The sequence below is a fragment of the Coenobita brevimanus genome, chromosome 21 (assembly GCF_032717465.1).
Source record: "Coenobita brevimanus isolate Jiangsu-jjx chromosome 21, ASM3271746v2, whole genome shotgun sequence".
NCBI lineage: Eukaryota > Metazoa > Arthropoda > Malacostraca > Decapoda > Coenobitidae > Coenobita > Coenobita brevimanus.
Window position 1 is genome coordinate 28,987,246 of NC_136974.1, and position 24,118 is coordinate 29,011,363.

General features: G+C 43.3%; 1 protein-coding gene across 1 annotated transcript in view; it reads right to left on the bottom strand.

Moving 5' to 3' along the window:
* Positions 1 to 24,118, bottom strand: part of knk (cytochrome and DOMON domain-containing protein knickkopf) — a 196,743-nt gene that overhangs the window by 17,287 nt on the left and 155,338 nt on the right. Inside the window, exon 14 of the mRNA XM_080266709.1 lies at positions 257 to 403. Within this exon, the coding sequence (XP_080122835.1) occupies positions 257 to 403 (147 nt within the window). The remainder of the gene's footprint in view (positions 1 to 256; positions 404 to 24,118) is intronic.

The following is a 24,118-nucleotide window of genomic DNA, read 5'->3' on the forward strand; positions in this document are numbered from 1 at the left end:
ACATTATGTACTGTATAAAATTGCTTGTTTATTATTTTGTCTTCAATCCTATAGATACCAAACACTTCTCAGCCAAACTATAATGAATAATAAAGTGAAAGAACCTGAAAATAAAAACTGTTATTGATAACAAAAAACTGTTACAGAGATTTGTTTATCCAGGAAGTTGGTTAAAGATCCACTTCATATGCTGTTGTTCTTAGGACTTTGCAATGGTTGATTAATGTAAACAAACTATGGTACTAAATGGACATACCTGTAATGATTAGAGGGTGGTAGCTCTGTGGGTCATAGGGGTTTGAGCCACCCTCCACAAAGAAACGATATGTGATGCCACGCTTCAAGTAAACGTCTGGACTCAGGTAACCGTCGATATACCATGCTAGGCCACTCTCAGAATGCTCTGCTCAAAAAGTAAAAAAAAAACATATCATCTCTCCTATGCAGTCTTTAACTAGCTGAATCAAGTAATATATTGTACTGATTTATTCTTGCTACTGCCAGAAAATTTTAATTATCTTTGGAGAAACTTGTAATACTGGAGGGGTTAATTTAGGTCATAACTCTGTAACCCCTCCAGTTTGAAAAGTTCATCCTAGGTTAATACAATCATATGGAGACAGCAAGAAGTCCAATATTGTGTGTGTGTATATATATGTATATATATATATATATATATATATATATATATATATATATATATATATATATATATATATATATATATATATATATATAAAATATATATATATATATATATATAAAATATATATATATGTATATATATAAAATATATATATGTATATATATATAAAATATATATATATGTATATATATATAAAATATATATATATGTATATATATATAAAATATATATATATGTATATATATATAAAATATATATATATGTATATATATATAAAATATATATATATGTATATATATATAAAATATATATATATATATATATATATATATATATATATATATATATATATATATATATATAATATCTATCTATCTATCTATCTATTGCCAGACGCCTCAATCCCGTTCGGGGTGGCCACAAACAAATCACCTCCACGTCACCCTGTCCCCCGCCATTTCACTGCCCCGCTCCCAACTCACACCCCCCTCTCTCATATACCTCTCCACCCCATCCCTCCATCTCATCCTCAGCCTCCCTCTCCCTCTTCCCCCCTCCACCTCACTCACATGCACTCTCTTTGTCAGTCTTTCACCCTCCATCCTCTCCACATGGCCAAACCACCTCAGTGTGTTCCTCATAATGCTTCCCATCACATCCACATCCACACCACAATGCTCCTTTATATCCTCATTTGTCAGCCTCTCTCTCCATGTGACTCCACAAGCTCCTCTTAAATAACTCATTTCCACTGCTCTCACTCTTGACTTGTGTCCTTCCAGCAATGTCCAAGCTTCACTTCCATACGTTAGAGTTGGTATCACAATACTGTCATGTAGTAGCTTTTTCACTTCCATGCTCGCTTCCCTGCTTCTTATCATTGCTTTCAAGGAACCAGCAACCTTTCTTCCCTGCTGTACCCTTTCAAGCACTTCACCCTCCAAACCTCCATCCTTACTCATCACACTACCCAAGTACTTAAACGTACTCACATTTTCCAGTTCCTCACCATCCAACCTCGCTGTACATTCACTGACTTCATCTCTCTCAAAGACCATCACTTTACTCTTCCCTACATTCACCTTTAGATTCCGTTTCTTACACACTCTCCCAAACTCATCCACCAAGCCTTACAGCTCTTCTTCATCTTCACTCAACAACATAGTATCATCTGCAAACAACAGTACAGGGAGTTTCCAAACACTACTCTCTCTCACCAGGACAACTCCAACATCCACTACCCTACCTTGTACCTCTTTTCTTACCCCATCCATGTACAGATTGAACAACCATGGAGACATGACACATCCCTGCTTCAACCCAACCTTCAAAGAGAAAAATTCACTCAGTTCACCATCCACACACACTGCAGCCTTAGCACCATCATACATACTCTTCACAGCATTCAACAACTTCCCATCTACTCCATATATTCTTAATACTTTCCACAATCCTTGTCTATCCACCCTGTCATATGCTTTCTCCAAATCCATGAAAGCCACATACAACTTCTTTCCCTTCTTTAGAAACTTTTCCACTAAAGTGCTAAGAATGAATATCTGATCTACACAACCTCTTCCCTTCCTAAAGCCTCCCTGTTCTTCTCCAACTAATTCCTCTATTCTTTCTCTAACTCTGTCAATAAGTATTCTACCATACACCTTTCCTATTATACTAAGAAGACATATGCCCCTATGATTACCACACACTTCTTTTTCCCCTTTTCCTTTGTACAAGGGGATAATTATACCTGACTTCCAATCCTCCGGGACTCTACCTTCATCCCAGGCCAATCTGCATATTTTCCATATCCATTCTGCTACTATCTCTCCCCCATACTTCAGCATTTCACCACACACTCCATATATATATATATATATATATATATATATATATATAGTATATAAGCAACGTTGGGTCTGGTGGTTAGTACTTGGATGGGTGACCGCCTGGGAACACCAGATGCTGTTGGCATCCCTACGTATCAAGTGGGGTTGGTGGAGGATTAGTGCCCCTCCCTGTAAAACAATTAACTCTAATCCCTTGGCCACCCCGTTTGGGATACATGGCGTCTGGCAATGAATGAATGAAAATGAATATATATATATATATATATATATCAACAACTGAGGTGCCCGTAGGGAATCTTATACAATACAGCCAGCCAAGGAGAATCAGGAGGATTTTCCAGTTCATATTAATTTATTCCAGGTGACTAGTTTCGGGATGCCTATCCCATCTTCAGACCTAAAAGCATTTAAAACACATATTGCGATAAATCAATGTTAAAATATATCCATGAGAAAAAAAAAATACCAAAAGAGCATGTGGCAATGACTGATTACTATGAATAAATCAAATGTAAAACTATTTTTAAAATATTACAAACTCGAGAAATAAAAGTGGGAGTGTTACCTCTGTGAGTTGGCAGCTAAGACTGAAAAACATGAACACAGTGTTTCATAAGGAAAAGTATCATGAAGCTTCTGAGACATCAATAAACCAGTGTGAAGCAAAACGCCAAGTAAAGAATCAATGAACAAAGTATCAAAAGGCTGATTCATGTATATATATATATATATATATATATATATATACACACACACATACAGGTAATCCCCAACTTACAAAAATAATTGGTTCTTAAAGGTCTTTCATAAGTCTTTTTTTTTTTTTTTGTAAGGTCATCTCATTTTTACACTCTCTCTCTCTTCCCAAACCAACCCCAATCCCATAATTACTAAGGACACAAAATTCTTTCCCTCTACCCCATCTCCTTTATACGCCATAATTACTTCTGTGCTATTCTCTCTCTCTCTCCTCTCCAAACCAACCCTAATCCCACAATTACTGAGGTCACAAAGTTCTTTCCCTCTACCCCATCTCCTTTATACTCCATAACTACTGTGGTATCCTCTCTCTCTCTCTCTCTCCTTGATAGTGTCTTCACCTGACTCATCCTTCCTTGCTATGACTGACCCTTCACACACACACACACACACACACACACACACACACACACACACACACACACACACACCACTCGCCGGTTCAGTGGTAACACTTTCGCTTAGCATCTGCTAAAACATGGGTTCGTGCCTTGCTCATGATGCGAAAAGTTTCGCTGATGAAGCGGGTGATTACTGTCCCCCTTGAGCAAGGGAATGGGTGTGTGCGTGTGTGAAGGTCAAGGCTCTGCCCTTAAACCGGACTATATGAGCTCTCAGCTCTCTTCTGGGAGGGTAAAACACTGGTGATCACAACCATCACGTGATCCTGACCAACTCAGCAAACTACACACACACACACACACACACACACACTCACAATTTTTTTGTATCTGCGGATTTTTCATGTTGATCCTTCGTAAGTTGGGGTCTGACTATATATATATATATATATATATATATATATATATATAAATATATATATATACTGTATATATATATATAGTCAAGTTGCCTATGGCGCGGACTACTATGCTGCGGTTTTCTATGACACGGCAAGGTGGATGAACCCCCCAAAAACACACACACACACACACACACACACACACGCATAAAATGCCTATGGCACGGGGGCGTGGCAAGGTTTGAAACGTGCCTCTTGCCTCAGAACCCCCAACCCTACCCCTTCCACTTTAGCACTATCCTCGTCAGAGTTAGGTACATTCAGTATTTTATGCCCTTAACCCACGGCGTCCCGTCAACATTCTTTAACGTCCACACGTTTTGTCACTGCCAATCCCGTCGAAGTACATACACGCGAATCAATTGCAAGGTCCCTAATTTGCACAATTTTCAATTTTCGCGAGTGATTTTTGGTACGTATACACGTGACACCTTCCCCTACAAGATGCCAGACAGGGACAATGCCTTACCCAGCATGACCTCCTCCCCCCCCCCTGCACGCCATTGTCTCAGCAATTCACCTGTAATCAGTGACCTGGCCAGTAAAGCCATGTCATGCCACAGTACGAAATTCAGGACCAGAGTGATTCCCCAATCAATGACAATGTGGAGGACAAACTTTACATAGCATTAGAGGAAGAAACAGTCATAAATGATGATCAGGTAATGTGGCAAAAAAAGGTCAGGTGTGGTGATGAGTTAGTGAGTGAAACAATGCTTATAATGCCTATATTACTGCTTGAAAACCAATATACTCTCGTACTACACATAAATTCGTACCAAGTAAATAAATAAATACCGTTTATGAGTGGTGTGAAATAGTTACCCTCCCATAGAACTTGTTTTCTTTGGTGCCAGCCTGTTAGAAAACCCAGTAAGGTAAGGAGGTACTCCTACCTGTATCGAGTATTTTAAACCTCAGGTGAGCAATTTCTCTATGAATTTTCGATGTTTCTCACCAAAAGCAGAGGTTTGAGCCAAAAAAAAAAAAAAATCCAAAAATGGTCGGGATTGGGGGGGAATCAGTGGTGGAAAAGTGGTCGGGATGGAGCAGGTTAAAGCCCTTTATTATTTACTGTTTAGTGTTTAATTTGTGTGTAATACATGCACTGACTGATTGCTTGATTGTGTGCCTGTGTAATGTGGGGGAAAATGGGGAAAAGTGGGGTGAAAAGGGGGAATTTGGGGTGAAAATCCAGAACCAAATTCCATTCTTCCCTAGGCTTAGTTATTTGTATGGCACAGTTTTCTATGGCGCAGGCTTGGCCCAGAACATATTAGCTGCACCTTAGGTGACTTGACAGTACAGTATGTATATACTGTATATATATCTATATCTATCTATCTATCTATCTATCTATATATATATATATATATAAGTAAACCCTCTGTTATTCGGATTAATTGGGGGGAACCCCATGTCGAAATATCCGAAAATCTGAATTATCAGAGCACATGCCTGCCCTTTCCACGAAGCACACCCACGCTCACTAAAACATCGAATTTTTACAAAAACATTGAACTGTACAATACAATACCGTACCCATGTCCCATACCACCTGCCACTGCCTGCCTCAGCGTTGTGTGGATGGCCACTGTGATGAGAAGCATTTATTTGCTTATTTCCTTGCTCTTAATTTCCTCTCAGAACTCTGTCTAAGCATGCTTTGAAACTAACTTTAGTTAGGCCTAAGCACTCTGAAAATGCTATAAACACAAGAAAAGCATTCATTCCAAAGGAAAATGTAAAACTGTTGGACGAAGTGACGTGTGTCGTGTGATGTAGGAGTTTAAATGCAATCAGACAGATAAAAGAGTCGGATGTGTTTACGATGTGGATAGTTTCTTTGTTGGGAAAAAAAAAGTTAATGATGAAGGAGCAGTAAAATTCGTGTTTTTGCCTTTAGTGCAACAAGTGTGAAGAAGAAGAAGAAAAAAAAAGGCTTTGTGCCTGACCTTTGTTATGAACTGATGGTCTTTAGTCGAGAAAATTCGGCTCTTATGGTATGTGAAGACACTGTGTTGACGTAAATAGTTGGGTAAATCCACTCACTTGATGTAGTGCTGCTCTCGGGTGTCTGCCCTTTCCTCTCCTCCATCCTCTTCTGTCTTCCTTTTGTTCATTCTTTCCTTGTCCTTCTGCCTATAGGCAACTTTACACTTCCTCTTCTGTCTTTCCTTCCTTCATTCTTTTCTCTTCTTTCTGCCTGTGGGTGACTCTACACTGAGTGACAAGCCAAATGGTTTCCTGTACACCAGGAAACCATTTACTACAAAGGGTGGTAACCATATAACCAAATTTTGGCGCCTGGTGGTTTAGTGGGTAATTATTGTGCTCCAATCAGATTTAGCTGGTGAGGGTTTATATCCAAGGGATGGTTGGGGTTGACTGCTCATATAATGCCACTCAGGGACGAGTGAGGCTGGTCACTCTCATCTTAAATGTCGGGACCACCTGCCTAGCCCCCGGGCTCCTACGCTCCTCATGGGGCAATGTAGGATTGGATGATAGATAGATAGATAGATAGAAAATTACAGGTCTCCCTCACTATGATAGATAGATAGATAGAAAATTACAGGTCTCCCTCACTATTCGATTCCTCACTATTCGATATTTCGCTTATACGATCGATATTTATTGATACCAATCCCTCATTAATCGATTGAGAACGCTTGATTATCCGATCGCTTAAATAAAAGTAAATGTACGCATCGTAAACAAACGCATCGCATCACGCGCTTGTTTTTCTGGCTGAGCGATCGTACCCAAGCCCGCTCATTCCCGGGCTCATTCCCGCGTTGTATTCAGTTGTGTCCAGTTGTTCTCTCCCACATACGCCAGTGTTTGTGCTTTTTCTCTCCACAATCGTTGGTTATACTGCGAGTGAAACATTAGTGATGGCTTCCAAGCGACCTGAAACAACGAGTGATGTTGAGAGGAAGGCTAAAAGGCCAAGGAAAAGCTTATCTTTGCAGACGAAGCTTGAAATTGTTAAGCGCCACGAAGGAAGGCGAAGGAGCTAACTCCATCGCCAGATTTCTGAATTTGCCCCAATCAACTGTCTCTACCATCATCAAGCAAGCAGCCACGGTAAAGAAAGCTGGGGAAACAACATCAACATTAATGGCCAAGACGCTGACGAGGCATAGAGAGCCAATAATGTAGGAAATGGAGAGGCTTTTAAGGCTGTGGATTGATGATCAGACTCGCCGCCGCATGCCTCTCTCCACCGCCCTTGTGACAACGAAAGCCCTCTCCATTTATGCAGATTTACAGAGGAAAGGGTATGAAGTGAAGCAGGGGTCGACTTTCAACGCAAGTAAGGGCTGGTTCGACCGTTTTAAGGCTCGAGCAGCCCTACATAACATCAAGGTGAGTGGTGAGGCAGCTAGTTCTGACGAACCTGCAGCAGCAGCATTTATACCTATGCTGAAGAAGCACATTGAAGAGTGTGGATACAGTCCCAAGCAGGTACTGAATTATGATGAGACAGGGCTGTACTGGAAGAGGATGTCTTCGAGAACATTCATTGCCAAGGACGAGAAATCAGCGCCAGGATTTAAAGCATCAAAAGACAGGGTAACACTGGTGCTGGGTGGTAATGCTGCTGGTGACCTGAAGCTGAAGCCTTTGCTGATTTACCGCTCTGAAAACCCCAGGTCACTCAAGGGCTTGGTGAAGGAATACCTATCAGTGATATACAAATCTAACAAGAAGGCCTGGATGACATCAAGCATGAATCAGCATTATGTTGCAAATTTTTTGTCCCCTCTACTGCGTGACTATGCTGCCAAACAGAACATTGCCAATCGTTTCCTCCTGCTGGTTGACAATGCCCCTAGCCACCCACATACCATGGAAGATTGGGCAGACAACATAGAAGTGATGTTTCTGCCCAAGAACACGGCAGCAATCATCCAGCCCATGGATCAAGGTGTGATCGCCACTTTCAAGGCTTATTATCAGCGCCGCACAATGAGTCAGCTGGTCAATGGGACTAATAGCCCTGACAAGCCCACAATCCAGCAATTTTGGGCCAATTATAATATCAAGAAGGCCATTGACAACATTGATGCTGCATGGAAGGAAGTGAGTGAAAAAACAATGAATGGCTGCTGGAGGAAATTGTGGAGTGAGTGTGTGCAGCTTGCTACGGACTTCACTGGATTTAATGATGTGGCAGTCATTCGTAAGGACATCGTCAGGCTGTCACATCTGACTGGCTTCAGGGAGGTTGATGAAGACGATGTCAATGCATTGTTAATTTCCCATGAAGAGCTGCTCAGCAATGAAGATCTGATGGAGTTGGAGCAAGAAATAGCTCTAAATGGCGATGATAATGATGATGATGATGACGACAACGTACCCGAGAGAGGCCTTGATGTGAAAACACTTCGTGAGGTGTTCAATAGCCTAGACGAACTCTTGGAAAAACTCAAGGAAAGAGATCCAAACCCAGCACGAAGCGGAACAGTTGCCTATAATGTAGAGCAAGCCTTCAAGGTGTACAGGGAGATATTTGAAGCCAAGAAGAAAAAGGCAAAGCAAACCACTATCTCCAGCTACATCGCGGCGCCTAGGCCTGTCCCGTCTAGGCTAAGCTCTGATGCCGCATTTCTTCCATCCACTTCTGCCACTGTGTCATCATCCATCACTGACATCCAGGATTCATCAAGCCCTGCCACTGCTGACGATGAGGAGCAAGTTTTCTTCCAGTGATTTAATGAAGACTAAAGAGTCTCTGAGTTGAGAGTGTACCGCAGCCATGAAAGGTATGTTACGTGCAGGACTTAGCCTAGCGCGTTTGTGATTTTGATTTTTCTGATCTTTCCAGTGGATATAGGCCTCCTGGGGAAACCACTGTATAAAAAAAAATAACGCGTCTATTACACTACCTCCTTGGGTGACGTGGAAAAGTGTTCTCCATCTCTTTATTGGTAAATATTAATGTAGCGGTCCGCATTAAATTAAATCCTATTAAACCTTAAGTTCGTTATTCGATCGTTCGCTATTCGATCTAGTTTTCAGGAACGTAACCCAATCGAATAGTGAGGGAGACCTGTATGTGAGTTCAGTTCTTGTGAATTATACTGAATACTGTCATACAAATTATACTGCATGGCTGACTTGTGTATTATTCATTATTACTGCATTTGTGTGTATCTGAGAAGTGACAAGTACACTAGTTTTTTTTCCTTTATTGTTGATGATTAATGACTTTCAAAAATAGTTTCACAGCATTTTTTTTTTCTTAATGAGTGCGCCGAAAATGATTCCTGGCAAAATATGCATGATGCTGGGCGACCATTATTGACATCGTGGTTAGGTCAGAAGTTTTTGCTTGACTGGTAATGAGGACTTTCAAGAAGCTTAGTGGCAATCCTTGGTGATTAAAATTTTAATGGGGAGTATTAGGGGGCAAAACTAGTTGGTTAGGTAGGTTAGAATGCACTGATGTGTCCAGTTGGTGACACTGTATGTAAACACACTGTCTTGGGTGTCTTATGGCAGACATATCTGCAATAACCTATCTTTAAATATACAGCATTTTTAACGTAAAATATGGGGCTTCTAGAACCTAACCCCCTATTGTACATGTAAATATATGTCAAGTTTTAGCACGAAATTGATTTTGCATGAGGTTCTGCATAATGTATCTCATGTTGTATGAAAACTGTAATGTACTCCTGTTGCTTGAATCAGATTTATATCCGAATTAAAATTATTTGTCCGGTGTTCAAAAAGTTCCGATTTATCCGATATCCGAATTATATGGATCCGAAATAGAGAAGGTTTACTTATATATATATATATATATATATATATATATATCTATATGCAGTACCCTCACGTCCAACATGCGTTAGTCCAGCACGATTCGGGTCCAGCACGGAGAGCAATTAATCAGTATTATTTAATACGATTTAATTACTGCAACACGAGTGTGTTAGCATAACACGCACAGAGCTCCGAGAAGTGGGCGAAATCTGCAGAGTTCACTCTAGCATGATCACCCCCGGTCCAACACGGTCATACTGGACATTCCCATGATGATGATAGCCAATGGAAAACTTCTGATCAAGTAGCCTTCCCCGCCCGCTATCGTGATGTGATCGTGATGCCGCCCAATTAAAAACGCTTCTGGTGTCACGTGATGTTTTGTTTACATTTCTCCCGCCACAGCGCCACTCAGTCGCATAATTGCATTGGAAGGTGCTTTTTTCTTGCTGCATTTTCTGCCCTGGTTACTGCATTTTACCCTGCTCACGATGCCTAGGAAGCCTTCTGAGAACCCCAAGAGGCGTTGGCACATCCCTCAGGCCACCAAGCTAGAAAGCATCGAGAGGAAGAAGAAAGGGGAGAGGAAAGTTGACATTGCCAAGGCCTACGACATGAATGAAGCCAACGTGATCATAATAGAAAACTTAAGACATGATCATGGCAGCCGAAGGCTATCACACGGCACTTCATACCAGGTTTGCCGAGGATACGATGGTAAATCGGAACGGTAACGTGGTAAAATTGCCAACGATACCACGGGCATTTGGAATTCATCTGGATGGATTCCTGCTGAGCATACGACGGGGAAAACAGTGTGACCAAAACCCAGGCAACTCGACAGAGAATGTATCATACTATAGCATTGAACATTTAGCCTGACACTGATTACATATTAATATTTTAGAATAAATATCAATCGTTTTGAAACCCTTCTCATCGGCGTGCATACCAGTTTATAAACAAAGTTGCTTCTCCTTATTCTCTACCGAGTCAGCGACAGCGATCACTTTCCACAGTCACGAGACGGGGCTCTGGCAACAGTGTGAGATGCATGCAGTTTGCCGAGGATTACAGTGCTAGGACAGGCAGAAGCAGGACCTTCCATGGCTGTGGACGCAGATAGTGATTCTGAGTGTGATTTCGAAGGATTTATGGGGGAGGTTTGATTTCGAGGGATTTATGAGGGAGGTTGAGGAGGAGCAACAGCCATTACCCGATAGTGACGCCAGCAGCCATCCTCTGGGGACCCAGTAGGACTAACTACAGCCTTGGATACCACCTTCCATTCCCAGCAAGCCCACCAACACTATCCTAAAAGGTTAGTTATCATTCATAGCACAGTACCATTTATTATAATTACAATAGTACCAATATATGTATAGGTATATGGTAGGTATTTAGGGTGACTTTTCCGAGGGTTGCTGACATAATTCATTTTTCCCCATAAGCTCTATTGTTAGTCCAACACGTTTTTGGTCCAACACATGACCCATGCATGACAATATTACCGTGCTGGACGCGAGGGTACTGTACAATACATATATATATTATCATCATCATCCAGACCTCCTTTCCCACCCTAGGGCAGGGTGAGGAGTAGCAATGTCCAGACAGCCCAAATCTGCCCAATCCGATGGGCCATGCTTCCATTCACTCACCATTCAAGCCCCTGGAATCCTGGCTCTATCTATCTATCTATCTATCCATTGCCTGACATCTTAATTCTGCAAGGGGTGGCCACAAACATATCGCCTCCATGTCGCCCTATCCCTCGCCATTTCATTGCCCTGCTCCCAGCTCACACACCCCTCTCTCATATACCTCTCCACTCCATCCCTCCATCTCATCCTTGCCCTTTCCCTCCCTCTCCCCTCCTCCGCCTCACTCACATAAACTCTCCTTGTCAGTCTCTCACTCTCCATCCTCTCCACATGGTATATCTCAATGTGTTTCTCCTAACATTTCCTATCACATCCACACCACAACGCTCCTTCACTTCCTCATTTGTCAGTCTGTCTCTCCATGTGACTCCACATGTTCCTCTCAAATAACTCATTTCCAATGCTATTATTCTTGACTTCTGTCCCTCCAGCAAGGTCCAAGTTTCACTTTCATACGACAGAGTTGGTATCACAATACTCTCATGTAGTTGCTTTTTTACTTCCATGTTCACTTCCTTGTTTCTTATCACTGCTTTCAAGGAACTGGCAACCTTTCTTCCTTGTTGTACCCTTTCAAGCACCTCATCCTCTATATTTCCATCCTTACTCATCACACTACCCAAGTACCTAAACGCAATCACATTTTCCATTTCCTCTTCATCCAACCTCATTGCACATTCACTGACTTCACTTCTCTCTATCTGATATGCCAAAAACATTCACCACATTCTGTAGCTTCACATAAACGTATCCAATAGAGCCAATCCGAATGCTGTCACATTAAAAAAGGGTGCCTAATCCCTGATCATGCACTTCTCTTCGCAATATTCATCCAACCAGCTCGATCTCTTGTCAGTCTTCTAGCCTCACCAACTTCCAAACCTCTCTTCCTCACACACTCATTCACCATATCCCTCCACCAATTCCTTGGCCTACCTTGCTTCCTCCCTCCTTCAAATTCACTCAGATATACAGTGGGCTCGCACAGTGCGCGAGAGATTGGGCGGTGCACGAGCTCGCGCACTGGGAATTCGCGTACTAGGAATACATAATCTTATGGGAATAATTACATATGGGCGGTACCCCCTCATACCTGGACATTTTTTGGCCCTTAGAGACATAATAAAGGTCATATGTTTCAGACATTATATAGCTACAATAACAAAAATATGGGTAGTCACCTTAACAACAGTAGACAACAGGCCTGATGACCTTAAATAACAGGAGTTCCGAGGCGTGGCAACACTTACAGCACCACACTCCCCACCGCACCTCCCACCACACCAACACTTCCCTCCGCAGACTCCTCTTGATCACCTTTCCCAGGAGCATCCAAGTCACTCACTTCGGCCATAAACCCTTCAAAGTCCAATGCTGACACTTCTGACATTGCATCCTCTTCATCCTCAACAGGAACAGGAGCAGACGATGTCGATGGTTCCGCAATTTCACCAACTTGAGCCCGCTGTGTGTAGCTTCTTATGAGCATCTGTCTTCTCCTGTTTATTTCTTCCCTGTGCCTGTCTGTGTAGAAATGGAAGAGTTTGTCGATACCAACCAGAAGTTCCTCCGTACTTTGGTTGCTCACTTCCTATGCCTTCACCTCTTCCTTGAGCTTATCCACGGCAACAAGGATCTTGCTAATGTTTGACATACACAACTCAGTCCTGCCTTCCATCACGCCAGGCTGCTCAACTTGACTCTGTCTGGCATCAACATGATGACACGTGACGCGCTGTGTGAGGGGTGGTTGCGCACTAGTAGAAAATGGCATTTTTGAGCCACTCCTTGCCTCTGCCTCGCGTTCTGTGCGGTAAACTTGCGCATTAAAGGGTTTTTGGTTATGATTTTTGGTCACTCGTGCACAAGGCGAATCGCGCACTGTGGTGATGCGCACTGTGCGGGCCCACTGTACCTTTTCACCACTCTATTGTTATCCATTCTCTCTACATCACCATACCATCTCAATACACTCCCTTCAATTCTGGTGTCCAGAGACTTCCTCACTCCATATCTTTCACAAATCACATTATTTCATATCCAATCCACTTTCTGTATTCCACATACATTCCTCAGCAGTCCCATCTCCACTGCTCTCACTCTTGACTTTTCATTTTCATGCCACACCATAATCTCTCATCCATTTTTTTATGCTGGCACTAACACTCCTTCACGTAAGCCTCATGCAGCTGCAACACTCGTGCCTCTGTTTCTAATCAAGGCCTTCACTGCACCAGCTACTTTCTGTCCACTCCTTTGACACATTTTCCTCCCTCTTCTATCACTGTACCCAGGTATTTGAATTCTCTCACCCATTCCAGTCTCTCTTCATTCACTGTAAAATCACACTGGGAGTCACCTTCTCTCTCAATAACCGTCACTTTACTCTTTTCTACATTTCCTCTCAAGGCACGGTGCTCAAAGATATCAGCAAAACTCTGCACTAGTCTACCAAGTATGCATCATCAGCATACAACAAATTTGAGACATTCCATCAATCACCATTCATTACCAACGCCATCCTTCTCTCCATTCCTCGCATTTTTACTTATCACTCCATCCATATATATATATATTGAACAACCATGGGGACATTACACAACCTTGCCGCATCCCCACACCAATCGTGAACCATTCACTTAGATGCCCATTTACCCTTACATATGCTTTGCCAAGTATGCATCATCAGCATATAACAAATTTGAGATATTCCAGTATCCCTGCTTGTCGTAAAAGGCGACTAAAAGGGTTGGCGGAGGGTTAGTGCCCCTCCCCAGAAAACAACTAACTAAAAAAACAAACAAGAAGCCTCGGACAAGGACTGGCCAAACGTTAACGACCAAGGACCGGACAAAGGACATTGCAATTGGAACTTGGAATGTAAGGGGAGCAAATGATGAGGTGAAAGAGAGAGAGAGAGATTGTCCAGGTGCTTGAGGATGCGAAAGTGGATGTATGTGGAATAACTGAAACAAAATGGAGAGGAGAAAGTGTGAGAGAATGGGAGTATGGATGGGGTATATGTGCAGGAGTAGGTGAGAATGAGAGGGCAAAGGAAGGAGTATGTATAGTTGTGAGTAAAAGATGGAAGAGGAGCATAAGACAGTATGGATCAGTTGGATCAAGGATTGTGTGGGTAAAGTTGAAAGTTGGAATACAAATGTGGGCGATTGTGTGTGTGTATGAGCCAACGCAAGATCGTGCTAGAAGAGTGAGAGAAGAGTTCTGGACAAATGTAGAAGTGTGCATGGAAAAGTTTGGAAGGAATGAGAGAGTGTTTTTGATTGGTGATATGAATGGTAAAGTTGGGAATGTGAAGGTGGATGGAATAGTTGGTGAGTGGGGTGTGCCTGCTGAGGTAGATGAGAATGGGAGTGCGTTAGTGGACATTTGAGCTGGGAGGGGGTTGGTGATAGCCAATACCCTCTTCAGGCATAAAATGATCCACAGGTATACATGGCGAGTGATGAGAAGGGTGGGTGGTGAACTGAGTGAAAGGAAGGCAATGACTGATTATGTGTGTGTGGATGAAAGGATGCGAAGATGTATATTGGATGCAAGAGTTTATAGAGGTTGGGGGAGTGGACTTTCTGACCACTACTTGGTGGTGGCCAGAATTAGAATTCAAGTAAGATGGAGGAATAGAAGAAGGGAAAGACGAGAGGAAGGAGTAGTTGCAAGGAGAGTGGAAAGGTTACATTCATTCATTCATTGCTAGACGCCATGTATCCCAAACGGGGTGGCCAAGGACTTAGAGCTAATTGTTTTACAGGGAGGGGCGCTAATCCTCCACCAACTCCAGGACGTTCCTATTCCAGACCAACACCACTACAATACCACCTGGTGTTCTCAATGCCAAAAATCCCTTGTGGCTAAGCACACAAACACAGGACAACAAGGGGACTCTCCATGCAGAAAAACACGAACACATAAACCACCACCACAACCTAACAAGACCTCCACACAAAGTTATAAGGCTGCCTCCTCCCCCCAACCTCACTATGTACCTCTTCATAATAACTAATCCCATGAAACAGTGAAATTTTTAGTACTGAGACAGGAATGTGTCTCCTTGATTACTAGTGCAACTGACCCTCCAGTCTGGCCCCACTTTGTCAGAGGAACATAAAAGCATTACGGCCATTCAAACCACCAAGGAAGTTGTACTAGACTTATTACTTGACCACTGCCCCAAATTAGAAAGTTACCTAAATCCAAATAAAATGTGCAACCATTTTTATTTTTCCTCCTTTTTTTCTTATTTCCTTTTTTTTTTCTGTTAATAATTTATCCTGTACATACTGCCTACCTAGCCACTACAGCCATTCAAAGCCTATAACACTGCACGCCAGCACTAAATTTCACAAGATATAGTCAGTATTTTTTTTCTCGCCCCTAAAGGTTACATGAGGATGAGAAAAAGGCAGAGTATAAGAGAGAAGTGGAGGAACGATTGGGCAAATATGAATTGGAGCAGATGGGGGACGTGGAAGGTGTGTGTAGAATATTTACAGAAGAAATATGTGCAGCATGTGATGTGGTGTGTGGAAGGAAGAGAAGATGGAGGGGGGTGCAAGGAACAGTGTGGTGGACTGAAGAGGTGAAACGGGCTGTGGCACAAAAGAAGAAAGCATACAATGAATGGATGAGAAATAGGGGCATGGAAGAAGTTGAGAGGCGGAAGAGAGAGTTATATGTAGAAAGAAAGAGAGAGGTGAAAAGATTAGTATGAGAGAGTAAGAAGAGAGTGGATGAGGAATTTGGAAGGAATTTGAGTGTAAAGTGGAGGGACTGTAAGAAAATGTTCTGGAAAGAGGTGAAAAGAGTAAGACAGGGTGGAAGTGAAGTTAGCAGGGGAGTGAAAGATAAAAATGGTAGATTACTAGTGGAGAAGGGAGAAAAAGTGAGCAGATGGAGAGAACACTTTAAGGAATTGTTGAACGTGGAGGATGGAAGTAATGCGAGTATAAGTGGCTGGGGAATGGCTGGGAGAAGGAGGGAGGTGAGAAGACAGGAAGAAATCAGTAGGATAGTAGTTGTGGAAGCAATGAAGAAAGTTAAATCAGGGAAAGCCCCAGGAATTGATGGAGTGTGTGGTGAAATGCTGAAGCATGGGGGAAAGATAGTAGTAGAATGGATGTGGAAGATGTGCAGATTGGCCTGGGAGGAAGGTAGAGTCCCGGAGGATTGGAAGTCAGGTATAATTATTCACTTGTACAAAGGAAAAGGGGAAAAAGAAGTGTGTGGTAATCATAGGGGCATTTGTCTTCTTAGTATAATAGGAAAAGTGTATGGTAGGATACTTATTGACAGAGTTAGAGAAAGAACAGAGAAATTAGTTGGAGAAGAACAGGGAGGCTTTGGGAAGGGAAGAGGTTGTGTAGATCTGATATTCATTCTCAGATCTTTAGTGGAAAAGTTTCTAGAGAAGGGAAAGAAGTTGTATGTGGCTTTCATGGATTTGGAGAAAGCATATGACAGGGTGGATAGACTAGGATTGTGGAAAGTGTTAAGAATATATGGAGTAGATGGGAAGTTGTTGAATGCTGTGAAGAGTATGTACGATGGTGCGAAGGCTGCAGTGCGTGTGGATGGTGAACTAAGTGAATTTTTCTCTTTGAAAGTTGGGTTGAAACAGGGATGTGTCATGTCTCCATGGTTGTTCAATCTGTACATGGATGGGGTAATAAAAGAGGTACAAGGTAGGGTAGTGGATGTTGGAGTGGCCCTGGTGAGAGAGGATAGTGTTTGGAAACTCCCTGTACTGTTGTTTGCGGATGATACTGTGTTGTTGAGTGAAGACGAAGGGGAGCTGCAAGGCTTGGTGGATGAGTCTGAGAGAGTGTGTAAGAAACGGAATCTAAAGGTGAATGTAGGGAAGAGTAAAGTGATGGTCTTTGACAGAGGTGAAGTCAGTGAATGTACAGCGAGGTTGGATGGTGAGGAATTGGAAAATGTGAGTACGTTTAAGTACTTGGGTAGTGTGATGAGTAAGGATGGAGGTTTGGAGGTTGAAGTGCTTGAAAGGGTACAGCAGGGAAGAAAGGTTGCTGGTTCTTTGAAAGCAGTGATAAGAAACAGGGAAGTGAGCATGGAAGTGAAAAAGTTACTACATGACAGTATTGTGATACCAACTCTAACGTACGGAAGTGAAGCTTGGACGTTGTTGGAAGGACACAAGTCAAGAGTGAGAGCAGTGGAAATGAGTTATTTAAGAGGAGCCTGTGGAGTCACATGGAGAGAAAGGCTGACGAATGAGGATATAAAGGAGCGTTGTGGTGTTGATGTGGATGTGATAGGAAGCGTTATGAGGAACACACTGAGGTGGTTTGGCCATGTGGAGAGGATGGAGGGTGAAAGACTGACGAAGAGAGTGTATGTGAGTGAGGTGGAGGGGGAAAGAGGGAGGGGGAGGCCGAGGATGAGATGGAGAGATGGGGTGGAGAGGTATATGAGAGAGGGGGGTGTGAGTTGGGAGCAGGGGAGTGAAATGGCGGGGGACAGGGCGACTTGGAGGCGATTTGTTTGTGGCCACCCCAAACGGGATTGAGGCGTCTGGCAATAGATAGATAGATAGATAGATATTCCATCCATCACCATTCATTACCAACGCCATCCCTCTCTCCATTCCTCACATTTTTACTTATCACCCCATCCATATATATAATGAACAACCATGGGGACATCACACAACCATGTCGCATGCCCACACCAATCATGAACCATTCACTTAGATGCCCATTTACCCTTACAAATGCTTTACTCCATCTATCATCCAATCCTACGTTGTCCCATGAGGAGCATAGAAGCCTGGGGCTAGGCAGTTGGTCCTGACATTTAAGATCATAAAAACCACATAGCAGCTTACCATTTGCTATGCACATGCGCAAAACCTTCCACAATCCTTCTCTGTCTACTTTGTCGTATGCTTTTTCCCAATCCATGAATGCCATAAACACCTTACAATTCATCTCACACACCTTCTCCACTATCTGTCTCATTGCAAATATTTGATCAACACATCCTCTGCCACTCCTAAAGCCACCCTGTTCATCACTCACCAGGACTTCTGATATCTCTCTTTCTTTATAATAATTCTTCCAGATACCTTCCCTACCACACTCTATACAGGCACCCAGGTTTAATGATCTAATTGGTCAGGTAAAACCCCATCATTAGGTGGGGTATCGTATAGTAGGGTACTTTTAACATGTAATTCAATGTGGACCGTTTACCAGCCTTGGGTTTCCCCCCAAACCAAGGCCAAACCCCACCCAGATGAGCCCCAAAACAGGTTTAAAGGCAATCTACATGGCCTAACCACTGTCAAGGAATCTAATCTAAGCCTAACACCTGTAAATGACTCACTAAAACCAACAAATAAAATCTGAAAATTATCAAATATAAGTCTGGAAAAACTCAAGCCTAGTACACTGTACCCCAAAATGACAATGTTAACCCTACCTATGGCTAAAACACGTTAATCAAGTCTAATAACAGTTTATAAGTCAACTTAAACACACAACTTTAGTCTAAAACATCATCAAAATTGGTAAAAAAAATCAAAACCCATCGTTAAACTGGGGTTTGGCCATCGTTGGGCGGGGTATGGTGTAATTTCTACCCCAATCGTTTAACCGGGGTATCACGTCTTGGGGTATCGTATATCGAGGTATTACTCAGGCATACCCCAGTCTAACGATCTAATTGATTAGGTAAAACCCCATCGTTAGGCAGGATATCATATATCGGGGTACTTTTAACATGTATTTCAATGTGGACCGTTTACCAGCCTTGGGTTTCCCCCCAAACCAAGTCCAAAACCCACCAAGATGAGCCCAAAAACAGGTTTAAAGGCAATCTAAATGGCCTAACAGCTGTCAAGGAAGCTAACCCAAGCCTAACACCTGTAAATAACTCACTGAAAGCAACAAATAAAACCTGAACATCATAAGGAATAGGTTAGAGAATATCACACACCTCTCATCACTTACTTCTTGTATGTCCATGTCCAGTCCTGGTCATCATCCTTGTTATCCTCCCCGAGGCTAGGGGACATATGGTGCTCCCCAACACTCAGTCCTCCACCTCAAAGCCCTCAAACCCTATCTCCAGGGGAGGGTCAGAGGGGGTTGGCGATGGAGTGCAATGTGATGACTTGGGCAGAGGCAATGGGGTGTGATGCGCTGGTTCAAGCGATGGCGATAAGGTGCAATGTGATGGCTCTGGGGGTGGCGATGGAGTGTGATACAATGATAGAGGAGGTTGTATGGGAGACTGCTGCGATGTCCAGTGAGGTGACAAGGGAGACTGCTGCGATGAATGATGAGGTAGCAATGGAGTCAGTTGCGGTAGCTCTCGTCGTGGCAAGGGAGACCGAGACAGTGGCTGAAGTGGTGTGGGAGATGGAGGGAGGGACGAGGAAGGCAGCAATGGAGTGGCAGAGCGCCTTAGTGGAGACACAGGTGACACGGGAGACGGCAATCGGCTGGAGGTTAGGTCCGGCACAATGGGCCGAACATGTCCTTGGCGGGAGGTGTCCCTCGGTGTTTCTCTGCTGGTTGAAGGTTGGGGAGAGGCTCTGCTTGTCGAGGGCTTGCGAGATCCTGTGCGACTTGCTGGCCTGGTGGGGGCCTGCTTAAAGAACGATGTGATCGCTGTCTGCCTGGCCGCCCTTTTCTTCTCCTCCAGCATTGTTCTGTACACTTTCATACCTTCCTTGAGTTGATTAGCTGTGTCCCTGCTTTGTCCTGGGAGGGGGTCATGTGTTTTCATAAGGTCTATAAGCTCATCCAGCTTTGTCTGCATCTCCTTCAGGATCTTGATATTGAGAGCTCAGACCTCAGGCACAACCTTCTCCTCCTCCTCCTCTGCCTCTTGGTGCACCCGCTCGATCTCCATATTGAGGAGCTCCTCATTGCTGAGCTCCTCCCTGTGGCTCTCAAGAACCTCCTCCACGTCATTCTCGTCAACCTCCCCGAAGCCCTCCTCGTGCAACAACTCGACAATGTCCTGCCACACACGCTCGACAGGCGGAGGTTGCACACCCACACACGCTCGACAGGCGGAGGTTGCACACCCACGGGGAAGCCGGTGAAGTGAACACATTCTGGCCACAGCTTCCACCACACACCGTTCATCGTCACCTGACTCACCTTGTTCCATGCTGCAGTTATATTCTCCATGGCGTGGCGTATGTTGTACCCTCTCCAGAATTGCTGTATAGTTGTTCTGTCGTCACTGTCACAGGCCCTTACCAGCTGCTTCATCGTGGAGCAGAGGGAGTAGGCTTTAAAGGCAGCGATCACCCCTTGGTCCATTGGCTGCAACAAAGATGTGGTGTTGGGGGGCAGGAACATCACCTCAATATTGCTGGCCCATTCCTTCATTGTGGGCGGGTGGCTAGGTGCGTTATCCACCACCACAAGAAATCTGTTCACCAGATTTTCACGAGACGCATACCTCTCCAGCACACGTGAGAGGTATGAGTGAAAATATGACAAACAGATATCTGAAGTCAACCAAGCCTTCTTGTTCGACTTCCAGATAACCCCAAGGTTCTCCTTAACATACCTCACCAGAGCCCTTGGGTTCTCGGAGTGGTAGGCTATAAGCGGCTTTAACCTGAGGTCGCCCTCGGTGTTGCCCTCCAGTAGCAGTGTCAGCCGGTCCTTCGAGGGCTTGAATCCTGGCGTAGACCTTTCCTCCGTTGCAAGATATGTCTTGGAGGACATTCTCTTCCAAAAGAGCCCAGTCTCATCAAAATTCAAGACCTGCTTCGCACTATAGCCACCCTTCACGATGATGTGTTTCAGCTCATCAGGAAATGCAGCCGCCGCCACCATATCTGCACTCACTGCCTCACCGTACATCTTCACGTGATGGAGATTTGCCCGCCTCTTATACCAGTCAAACCACCCATGGCTAGCCCTGAAGGTCTCACTTTCATCAAGCTCACACCTTACCTTAAACTCGTCCCAGAACAAAAAAGCCTTAGTGCAAATAATAGCCTGGCTCATGGGTGCCTTGCGCCGGTTCTGATCTTCCACCCACATGCACAGCATCCTCTCCAGCTCCTCCATCGCAGGTTCTCACTGGCGGGTGATACGGGATCCCCAGCAGCAGCCATAATGGCCTCCTTCTTCTTGATGATGGTGGAGACAGTCAACTGGGCCAGGTGGAGAGCCGAGGCAATAGAACACGCACCTTCACCTTTGTCGTGCCGCTTAACCCCTTAACCGCGGGCGTCACTTTCGTGACGCTTGGGAGCAAGGGATCATACCGCGGGGCGTCGCTTTTGTGATTCTGTATTATTTTGAATTCACCCAGGCTTCCAAGTGGGGGCTTGTATCATCTATCAGTACTGCCAATGTCCAACACTAGTCAGCACTCCTAATCTCATCTGTACTCCCATCCATTGTTGACAATTTAGCCATTTCTCCCCATTCTTGACTCCCCTCCCTACCCCCCTCCATTACCCTATGCTCTCGCCTGCCCGGCCGTGCTACGCTAAGTAAATCTTCCCTGGAATTTTTCACTGATTTCATCCATTGAAATAAGCCCTATGTCCTATTCTTATACCAAATAATATATACAAGAAAGAAATAAGGTAAGTGAGAGTGCCATACACCTGGAATTGGCTAATTATCACCTGACAACACCTCACGTGCACTCGTTCGCTAATTTTCGCTGTTTTTTCCCCCTTGAAATATGCCATATAATCCTTTTTCGTAATAAATATACATGTAAGGAGGGAAGGGAGAAGTCTAAGTGATACAGTAACCCCTCCAATATCCAGATCAATAGAGCCATAGGCAGGTCCGGATAGTGGTCCTGTCCGGATATTGGGCCCCAGCTTATGGACTTGTACTTATGGACCCTAACTCTGAAAAACACCTATACAACTCCCTCTGGACATGCATTGCACCTATTTAAGACCCAAATCACACCAATAAGGGACATAAAAGACTGAAATAAATGCAAAAGAACCATAAAATGAGGTTTTAGAGGTGAGTTTATACAATATTAAACATTCTGGGTACTTACAAGTCCCTTGCTCTTGGACTGGTTTGAACCGCCAGTTTGCAGTCCACAGTTAATCCTCTGCACTCTGAATTCTAATTTCTTAACACTGCACAACACTGTAAATTCCTGTGTGTTCTAATGGCAAGGTATTGCAGTTTATTCACTGTTTATTCACAAAAAACAAGCACCTGTGGCTTGTACTGTTATGAGTATCTGCTCTCCATCGGAGTTAAGCTGTGACTGTTGATGTTGGTGGGGTAACAGAGTTGCCAGATCGCAACAGCCACATTACCAATCTCCTCAACTTTCATTGTCAAATATAACTTTTCATTACCAAATTCGTAAAGCTAGCATATATTCTTCACTAATTATATATACAAGTGGAAATACATGTAATCACTCTCCTTATAACTAACACCATGTTGATTATTTTCACACTATGTAGGGTAGCAGATTAATCAGAGAGAGCAAACAATCCACCATCTCCATCCTGTGTATCCTCATACATGTGAAAAATCCATTTGGTAATGCATTATTCTAATTCATTACCAAACGAATTTTTCAATACCAAATTGGCCCACACTTGGTAATGAAAAATACCAAATGGCAACCTGACAGGGGAGGGGGGAGGGGGAGGAAGGAAGGGGTGAAGGGACCATGGTGTAACAGCTGTTTGGCGACAGGCGGGAATTTCAAATTATGGGAGGGAAAAAAGTCAGATTTTTTTCGAATTTTTTGCGGTTTTTGGCCCATTTTGGGAATATTGGATCCCAGGAGGATTATGTCCGGTTAGTGGGGATGTTCGGATATTGGGCGTTCGGATATTAGAGGGATTACTGTATTTACATTCACCTGGAACTACCTAATTTATAATGTATTGTCTAGATTTCCTGCCAATCATATCAGTGCTAGACATAGCTGTTTCAAGAGCTAACATTGGTAGCACTGAATATCCCCTAAATAGGCCTCTACCCCGGCCCTCCCCTTTATCAGTTTACTCTCACCTTCCGAAGTAGGGGTACGTATGTTTCTTCTTGCTGACTTCAGGGACGTTTCCACCCCCATGCAAAGGGCCCTGTGACCTTTACCCCCTACTAAACCTCGTGTGGAAAGAGGTAAAGGGCTGACAATTGATAAAAGAGTGACTACGATCTTTCTATTGAGTAAAACAGTGCAAGTGGAATTGTAAATAATGTGTAAACAGCAAGTGAAAGTAATGAATGTAAATATACGTGAACAATGGAAAATAGTTTTATAAGTTACTTCAAGTGACAGTGCATAACACAGTGTAAATAAAATAGAAATGTAAATAACGTAAATAAAATAGAGAACGTAAATAGAAATGTAAATGAGTAGTATTATAAGAATACGAGTATATACCCTAGGGGTAATGAAAGTGAAAGTTTCACTATAGCATGTCTGAATACTATGAGTTATGAGAGTGAAGATGAAAGTGACATTCACTCTCAATGCTAGTATACAGGACGAGAAAGTGAATGTTACGTATTTTACTGAAAGAATTTGAATCCCTACAGTGACAATAAACTAATACTACTGAAGGAAACTTATGGATAAAGACTGTAGATATATATAA